The 21724-nt window shown below is 47.5% G+C and overlaps 1 protein-coding gene across 8 annotated transcripts in view; it reads left to right on the plus strand.

Annotated features, from left to right (window-relative positions):
- Nucleotides 1–6494: 6494 nt before the first annotated feature.
- Nucleotides 6495–21724, plus strand: part of camk2d1 (calcium/calmodulin-dependent protein kinase (CaM kinase) II delta 1) — an 81677-nt gene continuing 66447 nt past the window's right edge. For 6 of the 8 annotated variants that reach the window (XM_078936561.1, XM_078936563.1, XM_023965797.2 and 3 more), the window contains exons 1-2: nt 6500–6765; nt 11972–12066. In XM_078936561.1, coding sequence (XP_078792687.1) covers nt 6704–6765; nt 11972–12066 — 157 coding nt within the window. In that variant the 5' untranslated portion in view covers nt 6500–6703. Of the gene's footprint in view, nt 6766–11971; nt 12067–21724 lie in introns of all 8 variants that reach the window. The other 2 variants (XM_023965800.2, XM_023965801.2) reach the window with 1 other exon arrangement.

A 21724-nucleotide genomic window follows, 5' to 3' on the forward strand; every position in this document is an offset into this window, starting at 1 on the left:
CCTCGTCCAGGATAATAAATCCCTGTATTTGCCATCTAACTCTCCTGTGTTTCTTTCCGGGTTCCAGCGTCTGGGTCTGTCCCACCAAGCAGATCTGGCATGTGGGTTGCCTTCAAATTTTTAGATGACTAACAAGATCTGTTGTTGTATCTGAACCTTTGGTTGAATTGAGTTCACCGTCTTGTTCGGCTACAGTACTGGTTTAGGATTCTGATGTCGGTTTGAAGGTCAAGTCAACTTGCTTTGATTATAGCCAACATTCATGAAGACCGCTGCAGGAATCAGCCAGCAGCCTCTTCTCCCTCACGTCCAGCCCCCCTCCCCCAGCGGCCCAGGAGACGACGGACCGGAGACCCAGTGAAGCACCCAGAGAGGAGACGTCCAGCAGATCAGGGCCTGCTGCAGTCACCAGCTGTTCCAGAGTCAGAACTCCTGACCCAGGAAGGGTCAACTGAAGTCCGGGGGCGCGTCATCACAAATGTCTAACCTTACTCCAAAGATCAAAGGCTCTTTAAGAACCAAAGCAGAAAGAGAATTTTTCATTTCACGGCAACCCACTTACATCTAAAAGCTTGTGTCCAATAAAAACAGAGCATTATCCAGCCTCAGCTCCCTCACACGCTTTAAGAAGCTTGCCTGCCCCCCCCACGTCAAATCTGTTGGTCCAGTCAAAAAGCCTTTGCAGTAACTGGATCCTGAAGATGGCAGTTCTAGGCCCTGTCCCCCTTCCTCTAAAAAAAAACAACACCCCCTGCAGCACCCAGTGTAGACTGTCCCAGAGGAAGCTTGGACTAAAGCAGAGACAGTAACCCAGAAGGGGGGGGGGCAAACACATCAGCCAGCGCCAAAGCAGGGAACAAGGTTGTTCATAACTAAAACTCTCCCCTAAAAGACATCTGGGGGTGCAGCCATCACCACTATTTCATCTTCCCCTCCAGGTTATGGACAACACCCCCCCCCCGTTCTTTTTGACCGTGGCGGGACCACCCAGAACAACTCCCAGGTACTACAAACCATCCTTCTTCCACATCACATTGGAGGGGAGAAGCTATCCCTCATTGGACCATCCACAACGTCACACTTTACATCATCCATCACGGTCTGGATCAGCAACCAGACACGACAGGAACAGACTGCAGAGAACCATCCGATCCACTGAGAGGACCGGTGGTTCCAGGCTCCCCTCCATTCAGGACCTGGACCGGTCCGGGGTCAGGAAGCGGCTGGCAGAATCTTGACTGAGCCCTCACATCCCGAACACCATGCTTTCAGTCTGCTCAGTCCAGTCGGCGTTTGAGAACGATGGACGGCAAAACCACCCGCCACGAAGTCAGCTTCTTCCCCCAAACCGCCACTCTGATGACGTCCTGACCAATCACAGAGCACGGAACAGAAACACGAGAACAGTCAAACCAGAATAACTTATCTTTTTCTTCATATTCTCTTTTATTCTGCAATTGTTAGCACATGAGAGCATAAAGGCCCGTACACACCGGGACGAATGTTCGCCAGCCGTTATTTCGCCACGTTTTTTGTGTTCACACCCAGGCGATTTACGCTGACGATGAGCCGAGCGAACATGCAATTTTATTCCCTGACATTAGATGGCGCTTAATGTAAACAGAAATACTCCTGTACACAAGGTGGCGCTGCGCAACTTTACGCTTCTTAAAGTCGCTTTTCCCTCAGAAGAAGAGAGCAAGTACTTACGCGCTTGTCAGAATCATACAAAGAAAACATGAATATTTCAAGCACCAGTAGCTCTAGTTCCAGTAGCTCCAGTTCCAGCTCCAGCGATGAAGAAATTATTGTTCTGTTGAATGATGACAGACGCCGGAAAATACACCGATTTTGGGTACATCCCATAGTTACGAGAAGAGAAGAACATGGGGAGTTTTATCGACTGGTACAAGAGCTGAAAATGTATCATGAGCGTTTTCGGGGATATTTTAAAATGTCCGTCAGTGAGTGCATCTTCTTCGTCATTATTTCTTCGTGGCAGTGTAGACGCTACTTGGCGTCTATCTTCTTCGCTGGTATGTGTGTTCAGCAAGGCAGTTTTGTGTTTGAGCGCCCCCAAGTTGTGTTTTACTGTAACTTCAGAAGCTCCAAACACGTGTGCAAAAGCGCCATTCTCATTGGTTGTATAGTTTTTGACGCGGCGCGTCAAACCAAAAAAACGAACCCGAGGCGTTTTTAAAAAAATGACGCTTTGACGCGTGGCGTTTTTTCGCGGCGGTGTGCACACTCACATTGGTGCCCTTTGTTTAGTCACGAGGCGTTAAACATCGGCGAATATCGCGCGCGAAATTCGTCCCGGTGTGAACAAGCCTTTAGGCAGCAAAGCTAAATTCCTTGTAAAGCACGTTACTTGGCCACTAAAGCTGATTTTGATCTCAAATACCGACAGCTAAGGCGAGGAACAATGCCACAGAATAAGTGCTGTGTAAGAATTAACATAACAAAAGACTTTCTCTACAGCCATGTTTCTGAGAACTCCCTGAACCTGTTAGTCTCCTAAAGCAAACTCAACCCTCAAAGTGCAAAAAACAACCGTTGAACGTCGACAGAACCCACAGAGACGGCATTATGACTTCTGGTGAGCCAGTTGGCAGGCATGGCTGTGGCAAACAGGAAGTTTAGTAGCTGGTTTCTGCCTTATTTTGCATTCGAGAACACTGGCTCATAAATACAGAGGGGAGAGAAAACAACTCTACCCAACAACCCAAGACAGCAAGTAGTTCAAATGTTACAGAGAGAAACCAAGTGACAGCCCAGCAAACCGCTGCAGCACAGTGTCTGAGGCCCAGGCACTACTCTGCTAAAAACCTGGAGATCTACTGTATGAAAGGCGGGAACAAGACCCAGCAGCATAAACCGTTTCTGTCAGTCATTTCCTGTAGGTCCACAACCCCCCCCCACAGAAACCTCACAATAAACTGGATCACAATAAACCACAACACCGACATGTAAAGTAAGACTGGAGGTCATTATAAATAAAATAGAGGACAGTTGAGTAAAGTTTGAATAAAACTTTGAATAGTTCTCCTTAAACCGACCTTTCACAGTGGCACATAAACCAACATGAACAATCACTAAGGATCAGATTTATAGATTCAAAAAGAAAACACATACCGTAATTTCCGGACTACAAGCCGCTACTTTTCTCCTGCGCTTACAACCCTGCGGCTTATTCAGTGACGCGGCTAATTTATGGATTTAATTAGCGGCCGCCATGTACGTACTTTCGAACTCAGTGAATAGTTTGAATTCTTTATCTAACAGCAAGCACAAGGCATTTATATTCAACACACCTCTAAGCAGCCAAACAGCATGGACTTGACTTCAGGTCTTAGACACTTCAGTCATGGTTCAACAAAACGAAACACGCATGCCCAGCCGCATCCCAGAATCCTTTGGGGCCATTAGACCCAACGTGCACGTGATCGCCGCTACATTATGATGAAGCTTTCAAGTTAAAAGCAATCGTTAAAAGCAGCGTAAAAAAATCCACCATCACCAACGGGTTTGGAAAAGCCGGTTTGCTGCGTGACGGAGAGAACAGCGCATGGAGTGAATTTACACTCCATTTACGGTTTCTAAGGAAACCGTAAAAGCGGAATTTTGCTTTGAAAAACTCACAGCCTCCGTGTGAGCTGGAGACATCTTCTCCTGCTGATTGAGCTGCGGGTCGATGGCAGTCTGAAGGCTCCCACACGTAACAAAGCATCCGCCCCTCATACACAAAACGTACAGTATTAAGTCCGATTGCTTTGCACAGAAACGATTGGCTCCTTCCACCGGCGCAACGGGGACGAAGTGCTCCTCCTTGAAGCCGCCCTGGCCAGAGGTGTCGGAGTAGATAGGAAGGGGAGACAAGGAGTGCGCGGGGCGGGAGCGGAGCGCAGAGGCGTCCGCGGAGTGCAGAGGCTTCTGAATTCTGACGCACGGGCCGCACTGAGGCGCGGGTATCGCGCTGAGGCGCGCGCTTTTCAGTCGCCGCTGCTTTATTTTACCGGTGTGTTTTTTAACCAGCCCTGTTACTCCCATAACGCTGCCGCGACACAAGCGGAAGGAGAGCTGTACCCGTTCACCCCTCCATGCACTGCTGCTACTTGCTCATTCTTAAACACGTACAACAGAATGGCGAGCCGGGCGTTGGCCCCGCCTTTAGCCCCTAAGACTCATGGGAAATGTGGAATCGCGGATGTAAATTTCCTCATCATAACTGAGGGATGTAATGTTGATTATATGGTTACTGTTTGTAATTTTATGTATGATACCCTAGATTGTCAATAAGTAAAAAAAAAATGAAATAAAAACACCATAACTGAGGAACTTGTGAACAGAATAGAGGTCCATGCTGTTTGACAGATGTCGATACACTCAAATACATGAGCCAGAGGCAAAGCTGGAACCACCCACAATGTGCTAATGAACTGCTCTCACTCTGGGCTGCTGGCCGTGATCTGTCAGGATGACAATATCGCCTATCACATGCGCGGCTTGTACTCTGACGCGGCTTGTGTATGTATAAAACTAATTAAACACGTGAAAATGGGTGGGTGCGGCTTGTAATCGGGTGCGCTTTGTAGTCCGGAATTTACGGTAATTTGAATATCTTCCAAAAAATGCAATGATTGTTTTTTGCTTTTAAGTCTGTTATTTTTTACCTAAAGTTCCTCCTCAATCATCTCTGGATCTTTGGTCAAAGTCTTCCCGCTGGTCTTTTAATTATGATTCAGCCCAAATCCCAAAACCTGTGTCGTTTTCTGAGACCTACTTTCTGCAGAGCGGCAGGAGTTTATTTGAAATCACCTCTGAGTTGTGGGTGAGATCGTTGACGTGGAGCGACCCCGCCCCTCTTTCTATCACCCACAACTCAGATCTGTCTGCTTCTTCCTGCTAGCCTAGAGCCCCTCACACCCCCAAACAAAAACGGCGAGCAACATTGGAGCAATCCGGCCGTCCAGTTTAAACTTTAGATCCAGATTCCAGCTCAGACGAGGAAAACAAAGACGTACACTTTCCAAAAAACAAAACATAATATCAAGTGTATTGATCTCCATAATTCCCATCAAAGAAGTACAATTTAAAAAAAATGACAGTTGGGACATTTCCCCCGTTGGTCTGTGCTTAGATGTGGTTTGACCCGAGGAACCCGACAGCTGGAGCCCGTCCCCTGAATGTGGTTCTTGGAGCTGTTCCTCCACCTGTTCCAGTCTTTCTGCAGGTTTTCATCTTCTTCTGGCAGCTGGTAAACATCTTTGTGGTGCCGCCACTACCTAGTCTGAAGTGGGGATTGATTTTTTTTACTGAACTCTTTCTCTGCCTGAGTCCCACCTACATTTTCCTGAACAACTTTGTTTTCTTCTGAAACATTTCAGTAAAAGTGTGTAACTTTGTACACTAATAAAGTCACACGTTGGGTATTTTCCTGTGTAGCTTCCGTTTTCCTATTCTTTGAATAATATTCTGTATTTATTCTTTGTTGTCCTGCATTCTTGTCACATGACATTATTGCATGTTCTGTTGTTTTGGCGTCACCACGGAATTCACATTTGACTGAGACCATCGGACCGAACAGAACCCGGTTCATGACATGTGGGGAAGCTGTGCAGGTGCTTAGAGTCTAGTAGATGAAACAGTTTCAAACATTCATGTCCTGCAGAATTTAGGCAGATTTCTCCAGAGTTTCTTCTGAGATCCTGTTTTTGTGAGTTTTATCAGCTGGAACCCCAACTGGGATCAAAACAAACACCTGACATCAGTTAAACAGGGAGTCCTGGATCTAAAGTCTATGAAAGTTTCATTTTTGATGGAATTATGGAAATGAATTTTTTCATGACGTTCTATTTTTTGAAGTGTGTGTTTGTGGATCTAGTCGTCTACAAGGATGCATCAGAATGGAGCTGACCGTTGAGCTCGTGGCCCACGCACTCTATTCTCTACGTCACAAATACAACCTTCTCATTTGTAAAGACTCCTGATTGAACAAAGAAAGACTTTGTCCAATAATTTCCTTTGTGTATGTCCTCCATCATGGGAAGGATTGAAAACACCCCAAACAGGATTTTCATTGCAGTGGAGCTTTCTTCACTTTCAGGCTAAAACAGTCCAAATATCTCACAGCTTATGTGTCTGAGCTCACACAGATGGTAATATTGGTGAACAGAGCAGGGCTCCAGCTTACAAAAGTGCCCCAAAAGCCCCCCAAACACAGACAGTAACCGTCATGTCTGTGATTGACGGCTTTTGTGGCACATTTCAGGTAACCGTCTCCGTTTCAGGCGCAGAGGAGAGACTGGTGGTCTGGAGGGAGAATTGGTAAATATTTTTCTGTTTCAAGTGTATAATTTCAATCATAATTTAGTGAGCACAGAGATTTGCTTTAGTTTTACGCTCACTGAGTGTCGCGCTTGGAATAGTGGCACAAAAAGCGCTCCATACTTTGCTCCGTGCGTTTTATTTTGAAGTTTCCCTCCGGATGTGACTCCGCGTATTTAAGCGGACTTCGCGGCGCTCCTGTCATCCGTGTCACAGAGCGGGCGGACGCGGCAGACGCTCCTGAGTTTTGGTCCAGAACTCTGAACGGAAGCGCGGAGCAGCAACGACCCGGTTCCGCGCGGCTCGGACACGCCTCCAAACCGACCGGAAGTACCGCCGTGGGACGCAGCGACGCGGAGTTCTGACAGGCGTGATCATGGCTTCAACCACCTGCACCAGGTTCACCGATGAGTACCAGCTGTACGAGGAGCTGGGCAAGTAAGTTCCGCCTCCTTCCGAACCTGCAGGGCAGAAACGCCGCGGTTCGCCTCCGTCCACCTGCGCGGGGCGGCACGCGCCTCCGTGGAAAACAGACAAACAAACAAAGTTTCCCGTTAGTGGGAACAGAACCGGAGAACTTCTTTCGCACTTTTAAAGCTCCGGTGTCTCCGCCGTCGGACGGTTTCGGAGAATTCCGAGAAGCGCTGCGCGTCCACCGGAATCCACGCGCGGCGTGGAACTGGAGCCTGAGTTTGGGCTTCCTTAACTGGGGCTCGAACCTCCGTTTGGCTCCAGACTAAACAATGACGGACATGAACACACTTAGTTCGCGCTTCCTAGTGAGAAGAAGGCGCGTGCGACCTGTCCAGGTGTTGGTGGGACGTGCCTTTACGCACATGCGCATCACACTCCACCTGTGTTTACTCTGGAAGGGCGCGGCTCCAAATCTGAGGAATCTGAGGCGGGATTGCTTTGAGGCGGTTTCTGGCTCGCCTGGTGACGTCACAGAGACTCGTATTGGACTTTAAAACCGGGCCTCAGCCACTTAGGCAGCTGCAGGACGCTGGTTCTGGTCTGAGATGGTCCTCCTTGACCTGTGGACCGGTTCTGCGTCAGCCTGGAACCTCACTTTCCTGGGTCGGTCCTGGTTACTTTTGGAGTTGTTGTTGCTGGTTCTGTGGGCCTGAATCGGGGAACCGGGCCAGACGTTGGCTCAGTGTCTGTTTGTTTGGTCTTCTGTTACAGCAGTTGGGTCAAACCATTGACTGTATATGGCAACGGGACTGATTGGACCCCCCCCCCCCCACGTTCCAAACAGGAAGTGGTTCCAAGAAGCCAAAATCTCATAGACTTTTATAGACGTAAGCGGCTGTAAGTCAGTCATTCTATTGGTCAGAAGAACCGTTCTGGAGCTGATGCCTTTTTTTAAAAACATCTTGAAAATCCTCTTTTAAAAACTGACCAATCAGATGCCTCAGTGAAAGCATGGCCCCCAGCTTAAACCTTTGACAGATTCTCCTGCTTTCAGTGGAAGGGGTGTGGCCTTTGAACAAGCTCACTCCTGATTGGTGACACTAGTTGCCTTTAAATGTTGACTCAGACCGAGCTGAGTCCAGTTCTACATACAGTCAATGGATGAAACCTGTCCTGACATACATGAATGTTTAGACCCACAATGTGTCGACCCACTTAAGGAAGAAAAAGGCTTTCTGGTGTTTCCGACACGTTTTTGTAGCCTTTCTCTCTAACATTTCTATACAGAAGCTGACAACGTCCTGCACTACTTTTTTTTTTAACCGTTTCCTCATCATAACAAGATGATGAAGAACACGCTGTAGCGTCGCTCTCTCTCCCTTTCCTGCACAGATTTCCCCGTTTTAACTTTCTTTATGGTCCGGGTGAATACTCGATTCTGATTGGTTGCTGGGTGTGCATTAAAAAGTGATATACCACGGTGATAACCGCACAGTCAAAAAATAAGTTCCGGTCACCTAGCTTAAACGTTCTGCATCACTGCGCCGGCTTCTTTAAAACAACCTTTTGCTTCATCATTTGGAGAAAAACGGGCGGTGAGAGGAGAACTTTCTCTGAACTGATGCTTTATTGAACACATCGTGATCATCAGCGTAGATATATTTCTTTATATCGCAGAGTCTTGACTGCAGCGGCGGCGCGACGCTTGTGAGACTTGTGAGAAAAGCAATCCAAATTGGAAAAAAAAACAAGAATTAAGGACTAAAAACTGGTTAATATTTATTTCTTTTGTAAGTGACCGTGGCATAAGCAGGTTAATGACCTTCAAAGTGTGCATTATCCCTTTTTAACACACTTCGTGGAAGCTTGAACCCTCCGACCTGAAGTGCGTTAAAAAGTGATAATGCACACTTCGTCGGCCATTAACCCTTACTTATACCATAGTCCAGTTGAATACTCGATTCTGATTGGCTGCTGGGTATGCATTAAAACATGATAACCGCACAGTCAAAAAAGAAGTTCCGGTCACCTAGCTTAAATGTTTTGTTTAAGCTGCGCCGGCTTCTTTAAAAGAACCATTTGCTTCGTCATCTGGATAAAAACAAGCGGTTAGAGGAGAACTTTCTCTCTGAACTGATGCTTTATTCAACCCATCGGTACGATCAGCATAGATATATCGCCGAATCTTGACTGCAGCGGTGGTGCTGGTGCTGCGCCATGCGGACTATATGCGCCGCATCACGTAACATATGGTCCGCTTTTTGTGAGAAAAGCCATCCAAATCGAAATAAAAACAAGAATTAATGACTAAAACCTGGTTAATATGTATTGCTTTTGTAACTGACCATGGTATAAGCCAGTTAATGACCTTTTGAAGTGTGCATTATCAGCATTAACGCACTTTGGTTCGGTTCAGGCTTCCATGTTGTGTGTTAATTTCTGATGATGCACACTTCGTCGGCCATTAACACTTCCATATTTTGTGCTTGACAACTAAGACTTGCGAAGGAAAGTCTCCCCAAAGTTGATTCTTAGTCTGCTTTGATTCATAGGTGGAGCTATGCTCCTCAGACGCCTTAACGGCGTCTCATAACCAGAAAAGTTATTTGTCATCCTAAAAGCCCGAGTGACATGCAGTCCTTCCATGCGGTCCCGGTGCATCGTTCTGTATCCGAGCAGACGCCTGATCCCCTCATCTGATCACTGATGAAACTGACAAGTGCAGGATCACTGAACTGCAGACGGCTGTGCAGCTGCAGCCGCCTGCACAGCTGCCTGTGCAGCTGCAGCCGCGACACCTTCAGCACCACCATTGAACTGATCAATTGAAGATTGATCAGTTATTCTGGGGCTAAACAAACGGTTTAGTTTGGCAGCAGATTGAGGAAAAGGAAAAAAGCGTTGTAGTGGACTGAGTTGGGCTGCGTGTTCCGCTAATGTCCAGAGCTCAGTGAACGCACCACGCAGAGACGTTTGTCGGCCCTGGGTCCTGTCAATCAACTGTTGTGGGCGGCTTTAGGGTAATAGAGGAAGGGTGCGGGGTGAAGGGATGGGGGGTTGGTGCATGAGACGGCATTAAGAGACGGAGGAGTGAACAAATAACTTACAAACCAAGTTTCTGTTGTAGAGAGTTGCTGGTTCCTGCCTACAGTAACCACAAAATAACCACAAACCAAAGGGACTCCAAGCAGAAACGTCTCAGTGCCGTAAAGAGAGAGAGAGACGCTGCAGTAGATCTTCATTATCTGGTTGTCACTAAGGAGATGGTTGTTAATCTGTATAGGTCAGAAAATGGTGAAAAACAAATAAAGTAAGGCCGGCCGTTTTCAGCTTCCGTATTTCTGAGTATTTTAGGTTCAAATCATTGTCAATGAGGAGCAGATAAAAATGTTGTTGGAAAAAGCTTCTGTTTGTGACGCAGAAGCTGCAGTTGGGGGGCCAGCTCCTTGCTTGAAGAGGTGAATTTCTAATGAGCTCCTGCCGCTCTGCAGGAACTAGGTCCTAGAAAACCACACAGGATGTGAGATGTATGCTAAAAACGTCATCATGATCATGGAACGAGCACTGGGAAGACTTTCCAATAGTTTAGATGATTGGAATGCGTTTTTCAGGCCTTAGCATCTGTTTAGATCGGCAGGGAGCCATCTTCACTGGACTTGGGGTCACATGTGGACCACACAACAGCTGCCATGAGCATTGTGGCCCGGTTCATGGACTGGAAATGGATCTGACCCAGAGCGATGTAGAGTAGGGGTGCAATTATTTTATGTGGAAATATGGGACTTTGCCTTCAGAAAGCAGGCGCTCTTTGTTCCACCTGTGCCTTTTTCCTAAAGCAAAAGCATCAAAATAAAGTTCCATCTACCGTTGACCCAGTTTGACCAGTAACTATGTCCCAATCAGATGGTTTTGGATCAGATTCACTGATACTGATACACACCCAGTTGGATCATTTTGTAAAACATTTAAAAAAATCAGTCAGGGGTCTACAAGTCTCCTGATTAATTATGATCCATGTTTACGTGAACAATTATTAAAACTAGAAGTGTGTTTTTATTTCCAAAACCTTTTGTTGCAGTTTGACAGGTAATATTTATTCATGTGTTAAGCTTTAGGACCTTCAGATGTGATTCCCATCTCCATTAAACTCTGGTTTAGTTATCAGTTTATTTATGAGAGATTACACATGGATTTAGTTTGTCATTGGTGCAGATTTCAATGGACATGTTGCTGCAGGAAACGGGTGAGGAGGTGATGGGCAGGTTTGGTATCCAGGAGAGGAACATAGAAGGACAGATGGGGTTAATTTAAAGATGGAAATGTCTCTGGTGAACACGTTCTTTGAGGAACATGGGGTGACCCATCAGGGTGGAGGGAGGAGCACTGATGGTCAGAACTGCAGCTGATGTGGTCAGGATGACGGGTCGGAGCTTTCTTGGTGGTGGAATGAGGAGGTGGAGGAGTGTAAACGGAGTTAGAGGCCAACTGAGAAGAAGCGGGACGCTGAGAGGACTGAGAAGAGTCAACAGGAGATGCAGCGCAAGGTGATGTGGAGGGGTCAAAGGTCATACAAGGGGCATACAATGACGTGTATGCTAGGTAGGGCGGTAAAGAGGGAGAGACTGACGTATACAGATGAGCAAGAAAGAGAGGGTGAGATGGGAGGGAGTTGCAGCAGGTCAGGAAGATTAAAGATGGGGGTGGGAACGGATCAACAGGAACAGAGTTTCAGGTGATGAACGAAGCTTAAACGGCATTTCTGAGCGTTTCTGTCAAATGGCGGTGAATCCGGAGCAGAGATGTCGTTGGACAAAGCTAGTGGTTGTGACGTAGAAGCTACAGTCACCTGGCAGGCGCCAACAGCCCCGCCCACAACTCAGGTGAATTTCTAATGAACTGCAGAAACTATGAAAACCACACAGATTTTTGGATTTTGGCTACAAATGGCAAAACGCTTTGCAAATGGATCAGAAGATGGTGAGACTGAAGTCCAGCCTTAAACATCTGAGGTGCATCCAGACTCCAAAACGGATCGTTTTCATTCTGAAGGGGCTGAAAACCTCCCATTACGCCCAAATGTGTTCTCTGTCAGAGCTGCAGCTTTAAGCTGAACATGAGTGGACCTTAGATCCTCACTGTTTGCATCAATAGTTCATGTAAAACGTGTCAGAGCGCCGAGGGAGGATGAGCTCCCCTTCCATGCATGTAACTGTGCACGTGTGTCCTGCAGGGGCGCCTTCTCTGTGGTGAGGAGGTGTATGAAGATTTCCACAGGACAGGAGTACGCTGCAAAAATAATCAACACCAAGAAGCTGTCTGCCAGGGGTAAGTGCCCGTCTGTAGGTCCTCACCCCTCACCTTCTGTCAGTTCTGCCCCACACACCTGCTTCCTCCTCTTCCTCCTCTTCCTCTGCTGTGGAGCTTCACGGCTCTGCTGGCTGCAGCTCAGGCTCCCGGCCTTAACCTCACAGTCATGATGCTGTCACCTTTCTGTCACTTCCACCGCTCGCCAGCACGGTTGCTGCTGATTCATCTCCACGTTTCCCCTGAGGCCCGGCGGCGGGGGGCAGGGCCCCGGATGGAGGGTCTCCTCACAGTCCCTCCGTCATGATGTGCAGGGCTGGGCGGGGCTTCTGCATTCTGGATGTGCTCGGCCCCCGCTGGGCACCTGAAGGCCTGACGGGTACACAGCTTGAATGGGCTTTTGGGGGGGGGACGGCTGCAGCTGATCTGGCGAGGGAAGGGGGGGCGTTTCCTCATAAAGAAAGCCACATTTATAGAAAGGAGACCAAACCTGGGGGGTCTCAAAGCTCCCGGTTCAGATGGTGTCGGGGTTTTGGAGTCCAGTTCAGATCAGCAACAACAAAATAAAAAGCTACAATAATTATTTAAAAAATCTTTCAGGTCTTCAAACGCAGAGAAACACATAAATGCATGAAGCATTGAGGCCAATTCATAAAAACAAAATATTATCGACATCTCTGAACTCAAGATATTCCTATTCATAAATACAGATTCAGATTGTCCAGATAAACAAGGTGGTTGACTGACTGCTTCTAGAAATGACCCCAAAGTTATACATGAAAAAGAGATTCTGTCACCGTTCGGCTATAAGCCCCTCCCACTGGCTGTCCTGCCGCTGTTTTTGTACACTTCTTCCAGATAAATGGACGGAATCCCTCCTCATCCTCGTCCTCTGTGATCAGGTCGAGAAAAACCTTTGACAGAAGCTCCTCCCACAAGCGGCGGGAGCTGCAGGTGAACGCTCTTTGGGACAGACGCAGCAGCGACTTTGTTAAAACCAAGACGGTGAACGGGAATTGGACGCACGAATCGACTTAAATGATGCGGGTTTGTGGGTTCCTCGCCATCTGAAGATGGAATCTTGGCGTGTTCGTTCTGATGGAGGCGCCCGATGCTGATATTTGTCTTTAAGGTTCAGCTGAACAGACGGCGGCGTCCTCCGTGTCGCTGCTTGGTGTTTAGGACTGGTAGAACTGCAGTCCAACTGGGGGGTGCATGTTGGGGGTCACACCTCTATTACTACGCATTTCCTGTAGTTTGAAGCCTGACTTACTGTCTCTGCTGCACGTGTGGCGTGAAAGGGAAGTTGCCCATTAGCAGCCTGGGGTTCCAGTTCTTATTGCAGCACCTTCTAAAAAAGGCTTTTTGTTGCACTGTCCCTTCAAAATAAAAGCTTCTTCCACTGGAAACATCTGTGAAATGGGAGGAGCTCTGCTGGAATGGAGTTTCCTCTGCCAGCTCAGGCGTGTATAAGGGGGGGGGGATCTGGGACAGTGGTTAAATACGGAGCTGTGATGCTTGGACTCATTGGAGTGGAAGTGATCCACTGACAGACCCACCGGGCTGTGGAAAAGCGTCCTGTGCTTCGGGAGTCGGCCGCTCTGTCGTAACAGTGGAAGGCCCAGCTGTGCACAGCCAAGTCTTCATTCCCATGGAAACAAAGATGGAGAGCTAATTATAGTCTGGGGTAATCATGGAGTGGAAGTATGTGACATTGCACTCTTTGTGCTTGTAATTGTGGCAGCAGGAGAGTTTGACAGCTACACTATGGACCTGTTCTCATCATGAACAGACTGATAGATATTTTTTCTGTCTTTTGCGCTGAGCTCCATCTGTCTCATGAAAACACTGGTATTCTAGGAAAACGTTGGTTTGAATGTCTGCTGCATGAACTGCAGCAGCAGCAGCAAAACAGTCCGGGTACAGTCTTGCCTTTTGTGTTGACGACTCGCCCTCGGGTCGTGGCTGACCCATTTGCCCTGATAAGTGTTCATCCAGGTCCTGAGGACCAATGACTGGTCTTCCTGTACTTGGGCTTTTGTACCAGACGTGTGGTCCTGACTGCTTTTGGTCAAAGTCCATAAACGGTCCATACCTTCAATTTGGACATGGCGCCCAATCCTGACAGAAAACGGACTTTCCTATAATTTATGAAAAACGAGTGGAAATATGGCGTGGACTCAAGGATTGGGGCGTTTGCTGTAAATCACTGTCGCGGGGTCCTGCAGGGAAATGATGCAGAGGAGCCAAGGTAGGAGCGTTCTTTCCTTATTCAAGAATTTTGAGCACCACAATTGCTCCACGCAGGGCCACATCAGGTTGTGTCACCGCTGTCACTCTCCCTTTTCACTTCCTGTGACGCTTCCTTTTGACCCATACGTCCCTCCTAGGGGGCGGGGCTCTCTATTAGGCCACAGGTAAGGTCACAGGAAACAGTTTTAAACCTAAAATGAATAACAGTGTGGGTCCCATCACCATCTGACGGTGCCACACCGTCACAATCACCTTATCAGGTTGGTATAGGAATCAGTCCTTTGACCTTTGACCTCTGCTGAAAGAAGGTGAACCTGAGGGACGCTGCAACCAAGAAAATGTGTATCCCGGAAGGACCGCGACTCTAACATCTGCATTCAGCGCTGCTGTGGCAGCAGTGACTTTAGCACTGATCAGTGAAAACCAACGTTTGACGTGGAGACATGGAGCTCCGCCCAAAAACATGACAAATTACACTGCAATACAGTTGAAATCACTTTAAAACAAAGAATTTTAAATTATAGTTGAAAGAGCAAAAAAACATTTTTTAATGCACGACTAAATGTAACATTGATTTGCATTTTCATTTACATAAAGCTTAAACCCTTAAAGAGCTGAAGTGGTGGATTTTGTCGCCTACATTCACTTGCCAAGCCCAGTTTCTGCCGTTTGCAGCTCATTTTCCCCACAGCAGATGGGTTTCAAGTCTCCTGGGAGAGATGGAAGACTGCCCGCTACACATCACACGCCGTTTTTGAATGTTTCCTGGGAGGACATGGATTCAGGAGGCTGGAAGCAGAGACACCTGAGCTGCATCCTTTCTCTCGGTGGACGGTGTCCCTGTAGATGTGGGAGGTCCTCATCCCGTTTGCTACAGACTTTCTTCGTCCAGCTTTGCTTGGGTACCGTTTTGTCTGGAAGCGGATATTTGTGCCAGCTGAGGTGGGCGGGGCATCTGCTGTCAGCATAATGACTGTGCTCCTGACAAGCCTCCACAATAGTACTGCATTTAGTGTTCAGAGTGATGGGGGGGGCTCCCCACATCCTACCCACTCCAGTGAAAAACATGTTCTTATAAAACTGTTTGAGGATTTCTTTGATGAATCAGGAGCAGACTATAAATCTCTGAGCTGGAATCTGGATGTAGGATGGACGGATGGACGGATCTGTCGCTCGCCGTTTTGGTACCGCTAATGTTAGTTTGGGGTTGTGAAAAGCTGTAAGCTAGCAGGAGAGAGAGTAAACAAAGGAATGATGGGAAATCGTCAGAGGGCTAAATCTGCTTCCATTTGTAATGAACTCCTGCCGCTCTGCAGAAACTATGTCCTAGAAAACCACACAGCTGGGAAGGCTTTGACAACCGATCAGAAGATGATTGGAGCGGGACTTTAGGTTCTGTCTGTCCAGGTATTCCATTCAAGGTTACCTCTGGAGTTGGTGCCCCGCCCACATTATTGAAAGGAGGATAAATCTGACTTTTCCTTTGGGATTAGTTTTTCATCTATTCAAGTAGGCCAGTCACTGAGGGACTGACTGCCAGTGTAATTAGGGCTGGATAGGTCTGCAGGGAGAATCTTCTCTGGGTCTCAAAGACCCGCTCCAATGAAAGTGATGGTTTTGGGGGTTCCAACATGTCCCTGTAGCATTGTCCAGTTATTCTTCCTCATTTCCAATGGCTGCTAACTCCATCAGCCTCAGGAGACAACGGAGGACGACTCCACTCGTTTATTTATCTCCCACCCAGAACAGATGAGAGCTTCAGAACCTTCAAATAAACAGAATAGAATTAAACGGATATCAGAAATGGAGGTTCAGAGAATACTGTTATTTCAAACTTTTGCAGATATTGGGCCGTTTAACCATTTTACTAGTTGAAAACTGTTCCCTCAAATATCAGAGTATAAATATGAAACTGAACTAAATGTACCAATGGCGTCACTGAAGTCATCCAAGCATTAAAGTGTTTGTCAGGATCTCCCCATGACTGCCAGACTAAACCCTCACCTGCACTGTCACCTGATTTAACACGTCTTCCTAGCTCCACCTTCTCTCTATACTGCCCCCTGCAGCTGTGGAGGTGATGCTACCTGGAACACAACTCCAACTCAACGTCAGGAGCAAAATAAAGACAAAAAAAGGAGAATAGCATCTATAGCATCCTGAAGGAGAACATTTATCAAATTCAGAGTAAGACTGCGTGTTTCTTTATTTAAATCATGGTGGACCAGGAGCAGATGAAAAACCTGCAGTTTGAAAAAGCTCTCAGTTGAGATGCAGCTACAGAAATGGGCGGGGCAACAGCCTCCAAGCTCCGCCCCTTTCTGATCATCCACCTGCAGACAGACAGATCCATGAACGTCTTTGTTTTCCTAGTCTGAGCTGGAATCTGGATCAGAACTGGACGGATGGATGGATCTGATGCTGCTGCTGTTTTTGTTGCACTGCTAATATTACCTTAGGGGTGTGAGGGGCTGTAAGCTAGCAGGAGAGGGTGTAAACAAAGAGCTCTCAGCAATGGGGGGGGGTTGTTCTGCGCCTACAGTCCCACCCACAACTCAGAGGTGAATTTCAAATGACCTCCTGCCGCTCTGCAGAAACTATGTCCTAGAAAACGACATGTTTTTGAATTTTGGCTACAAACAGCATCATCATCATGAAAAGAGCACTGGGGACGCTTAGACCACAGAAACAAAGAGTGGAGAGGGGCTTCAATGAATGAACCCCTCTAGAAGCTCTGAGAGGACCAACTTTTCCTCTAAAGGGTGTTTTACCACAGTGGTCCCTGATCTTTGACGAGATCTGGGGCCTTATTTATAAAACTTTGCGTAGGATTTGCGTCAGAAGTGGCGTACGGATGAAACATAGGACGTGCGTACGCACAGAAATATTCAGATTTATATCCTACATCCTACGCATCTTTCTCTTAATAAATCACAACCGATTCTAAATGCAGCTTTTGACAAAAGCTTCTGACAAAAAATATGAAAATAAAAGGATAGTCCACTAAAATGGTAGTTTGCACATTACAAACATGCCAACAAGCTGACCTTTTAAGGTGTTGGACTGAAAAACTTAAACTTACCTGCTGTAATATGTACGAAATACCTCTAGTTCCTTTATCAGGACCCAAACATGGAAAAAACGGTTAAAAACACAGCAGCAGTAAAATATAGTTAGAAAATAGGCCAAAGCGCCTGAATGCTCCTGGGGAGTTGAGAGAACGTGTGGGTGCAGCAACACGAGCAAGGTCTGAAAGGTGTGAAGGGGCAGGTCTGGTTGAATATTTAGTGCACAGTCCTGTGTGATGGGGAGTCAGTGGAGGAATGGGCCAAAACATCACTGCTCTAGAGGAGATCTGCATGGAGGAATGGACCAAAACATCACTGCTCTAGAGGAGACCTGCATGGACGAATTGACCAAACCATCACTGCTGTAGAGGAGATCTGTATGGAGGAGTGGACCAAAACATCACTGCTCTAGAGGAGATCTGCATGGAAGATTGGACCAAACCATCACTGCTCTAGAGGAGTTCTGCATGGACCAAAACATCACTGCTCTAGAGAAGATCTGCACGGAGGAATGGACCAAAACACCACTGCTCTAGAGGAGACCTGCATGGACGAATTGACCAAACCATCACTGCTCTAGAGGAGACCTGCATGGACGAATTGACCAAACCATCACTGCTCTAGAGGAGATCTGCACGGAGGAATGGACCAAAACATAACTGCTCTAGAGGAGACCTGCATGGACGAATGGACCAAACCATCACTGCTCTACAGGAGATCTGCATGGACCGAAACATCACTGCTCTAGAGAAGATCTGCATGGAGGAATGGACCAAAACACCACTGCTCTAGAGGAGACCTGCATGGACGAATTGACCAAACCATCACTGCTCTAGAGGAGATCTGCACGGAGGAATGGACCAAAACATAACTGCTCTAGAGGAGACCTGCATGGACGAATGGACCAAACCATCACTGCTCTAGAGGAGATCTGCATGGACCAAAACATCACTGCTCTAGAGAAGATCTGCACGGAGGAATGGACCAAAACACCACTGCTCTAGAGGAGACCTGCATGGACGAATTGACCAAAACATCACTGCTGTAGAGGAGATCTGCATGGACGAATTGACCAAACCATCACTGCTCTAGAGGAGATCTGCACGGAGGAATGGACCAAAACATCACTGCTCTACAGGAGACCTGGATGGACGAATGGACCAAACAATCACTGCTCTAGAGGAGATCTGCATGGAGGATTGGACCAAACTATCACTGCGCTAGAGGAGATCTGCATGGAGGAATGGACCAAAACATCACTGCTCTAGAGGAGATCTGCACGGAGGAATGGACCAAAACATAACTGCTCTAGAGGAGATCTGCATGGAGGATTGGACCTAACCATCACTGCTCTAGAGGAGATCTGCATGGAGGAATGGACCAAAACATCACTGCTCTAGAGGAGACCTGCATGGAGGAATGGACCAAAACATCACTGCTCTAGAGGAGACCTGCATGGAGGAATGGACCAAAACATAACTGCTCTAGAGGAGATCTGCATGGAGGAATGGACCAAAACACCACTGCTCTAGAGGAGACCTGCATGGAGGAATGGACCAAAACATCACTGCTCTAGAGGAGACCTGCATGGAGGAATGGGCCAAAACATCACTGCTCTAGAGGAGATCTGTATGGAGGAATGGGCCAAAACATCACTGCTCTAGAGGAGATCTGCATGGAGGAAAGGGCCAAAACATCACTGCTCTAGAGGAGATCTGCATGGAGGAATGGGCCAAAACATCACTGCTCTAGAGGAGATCTGCATGGAGGAATGACCAAAACATCACTGCTCTACAGGATATCTGCATGGAGGAATGGACCAAAACATCACTGCTCTAGAGGAGATCTGCATGGACGAATGGACCAAACCATCACTGCTCTAGAGGAGATCTGCATGGAGGAATGGACCAAACCATCACTGCTCTAGAGGATACATGCACGGAGGAATGGACCAAACCATCACTGCTCTACAGGAGATCTGCATGGACCAAAACATCACTGCTGTAGAGGACATCTGCATGGATGAATGGACCAAACCATCACTGCTCTAGAGGAGATCTGCATGGACCAAAACCTAACTGCTCTAGAGGAGATCTGCATGGAGAAATGGACCAAAACATCACTGCTCTAGAGGAGATCTGGATGGAGGAATGGACCAAAACATCACTGCTCTAGAGGAGAGCTGCATGGAGGAATGGACCAAAACATCACTGCTCTAGAGGAGGTCTGCACGGAGGACTGGACCAAAACATCACTGCTCTAGAGGAGATCTGCACGGAGGAATGGACCAAAACATCACTGCTCTAGAGGAGACCTACACGGAGGAATGAACCAAAACATCACTGCTCTACAGGAGATCTGCATGGAGGAATGGACCAAAACATCACTGCTCTAGAGGAGATCTGCATGGACGAATGGACCAAACCATCACTGCTCTAGAGGAGATCTGCATGGAGGAATGGACCAAACCATCACTGCTCTATAGGATACATGCACGGAGGAATGGACCAAACCATCACTGCTCTAGAGGAGATCTGCATGGACCAAAACATCATTGCTCTAGAGGAGATCTGCACGGAAGAATGGACCAGAACATAACTGCTCTAGAGGAGACCTGCATGGACGAATGGACCAAAACATCACTGCTCTAGAGGAGATCTGCATGGAGGATTGGACCAAACCATCACTGCTCTAGAGGAGATCTGCATGGAGGAATGGACCAAAACATTACTGCTCTAGAGGATATATGCACGGAGGAATGGACCAAAACATAACTGCTCTAGAGGAGACCTGCATGGACGAATGGACCAAACCATCACTGCTCTAGAGGATATATGCACGGAGGGAAGGACCAAACCATCACTGCTCTAGAGGAGATCTGCATGGACGAATGGACCAAAACATCACTGCTCTAGAGGAGACCTGCATGGACGAATGGACCAAACCATCACTGCTCTAGAGGATATATGCACGGAGGAATGGACCAAACCATCACTGCTCTAGAGGAGATCTGCATGGACGAATGGACCAAACCATCACTGCTCTAGAGGAGATCTGCATGGACGAATGGACCAAACCATCACTGCTCTAGAGGAGATCTGCATGGAGGATTGGACCAAACCATCACTGCTCCAGAGGAGATCTGCATGGTGGAATAGACCAAACCATCACTGCTCTAGAGGACATCTGCATGGAGGAATGGACCAAAACATCACTGCTCTAGATGATATATGCACGGAGGAATGGACCAAACCATCACTGCTCTAGAGGAGATCTGCATGGAGGAATGGACCAAAACATCACTGCTCTAGAGGAGATCTGCACGGAGGAATGGACCAAAACATAACTGCTGTAGAGGACATCTGCATGGAGGAATGGACCAAACCATCACTGCTCTAGAGGAGATCTGCATGGACCAAAACATAACTGCTCTAGAGGAGATCTGCACGGAGGAATGGACCAAAACATAACTGCTCTAGAGGAGATCTGCATGGAGGAATGGACCAAAACATCACTGCTCTAGAGGAGACCTGCATGGACGAATGGACCAAACCATCACTGCTCTAGAGGAGATCTGCATGGAGTATTGGACCAAACCATCACTGCTCTAGAGGAGACCTGCATGGATGAATGGACCAAAACATCACTGTTCTAGAGGAGATCTGCATGGAGGATTGGACCAAACCATTACTGCTCTAGAGGATATAGGCACGGAGGAATGGACCAAAACATCACTGCTCTAGAGGAGACCTGCATGGACGAATGGACCAAACCATCACTGCTCTAGAGGATATATGCACGGAGGGAAGGACCAAACCATCACTGCTCTAGAGGAGATCTGCATGGACCAAAAAATCACTGCTGTAGAGGAGATCTGCACGGAGGAATGGACCAAAACATCACTGCTCTAGAGGAGACCTGCATGGACGAATGGACCAAACCGTCACTGCTCTAGAGGAGATCTGCATGGAGTATTGGACCAAACCATCACTGCTCTAGAGGAGATCTGCATGGAGGAATAGACCAAAACATCACTGCTCTAGAGGATATATGCACTGAGGAATGGACCAAACCATCACTGCTCTAGATATCTGCATGGACCAAAACATCACTGCTCTAGAGGAGATCTGCATGGAGGAATGGGCCAAAACATCACTGCTCTAGAGGAGACCTGCATGGAGGAATGGGCCAAAACATCACTGCTCTAGAGGAGATCTGCATGGAGGAATGGGCCAAAACATCACTGCTCTAGAGGAGATCTGCATGGAGGAATGGGCCAAACCATCACTGCTCTAGAGGAGATCTGCATGAAGGAATGGACCAAACCATCACTGCTCTAGAGGAGATCTGCACAGAGG

The sequence above is a fragment of the Oryzias latipes genome, chromosome 18 (assembly GCF_053564925.1).
Source record: "Oryzias latipes strain Hd-rR chromosome 18, Olatipes_Hd-rR_3.1".
NCBI classification, from domain to species: Eukaryota; Metazoa; Chordata; class Actinopteri; order Beloniformes; family Adrianichthyidae; genus Oryzias; species Oryzias latipes.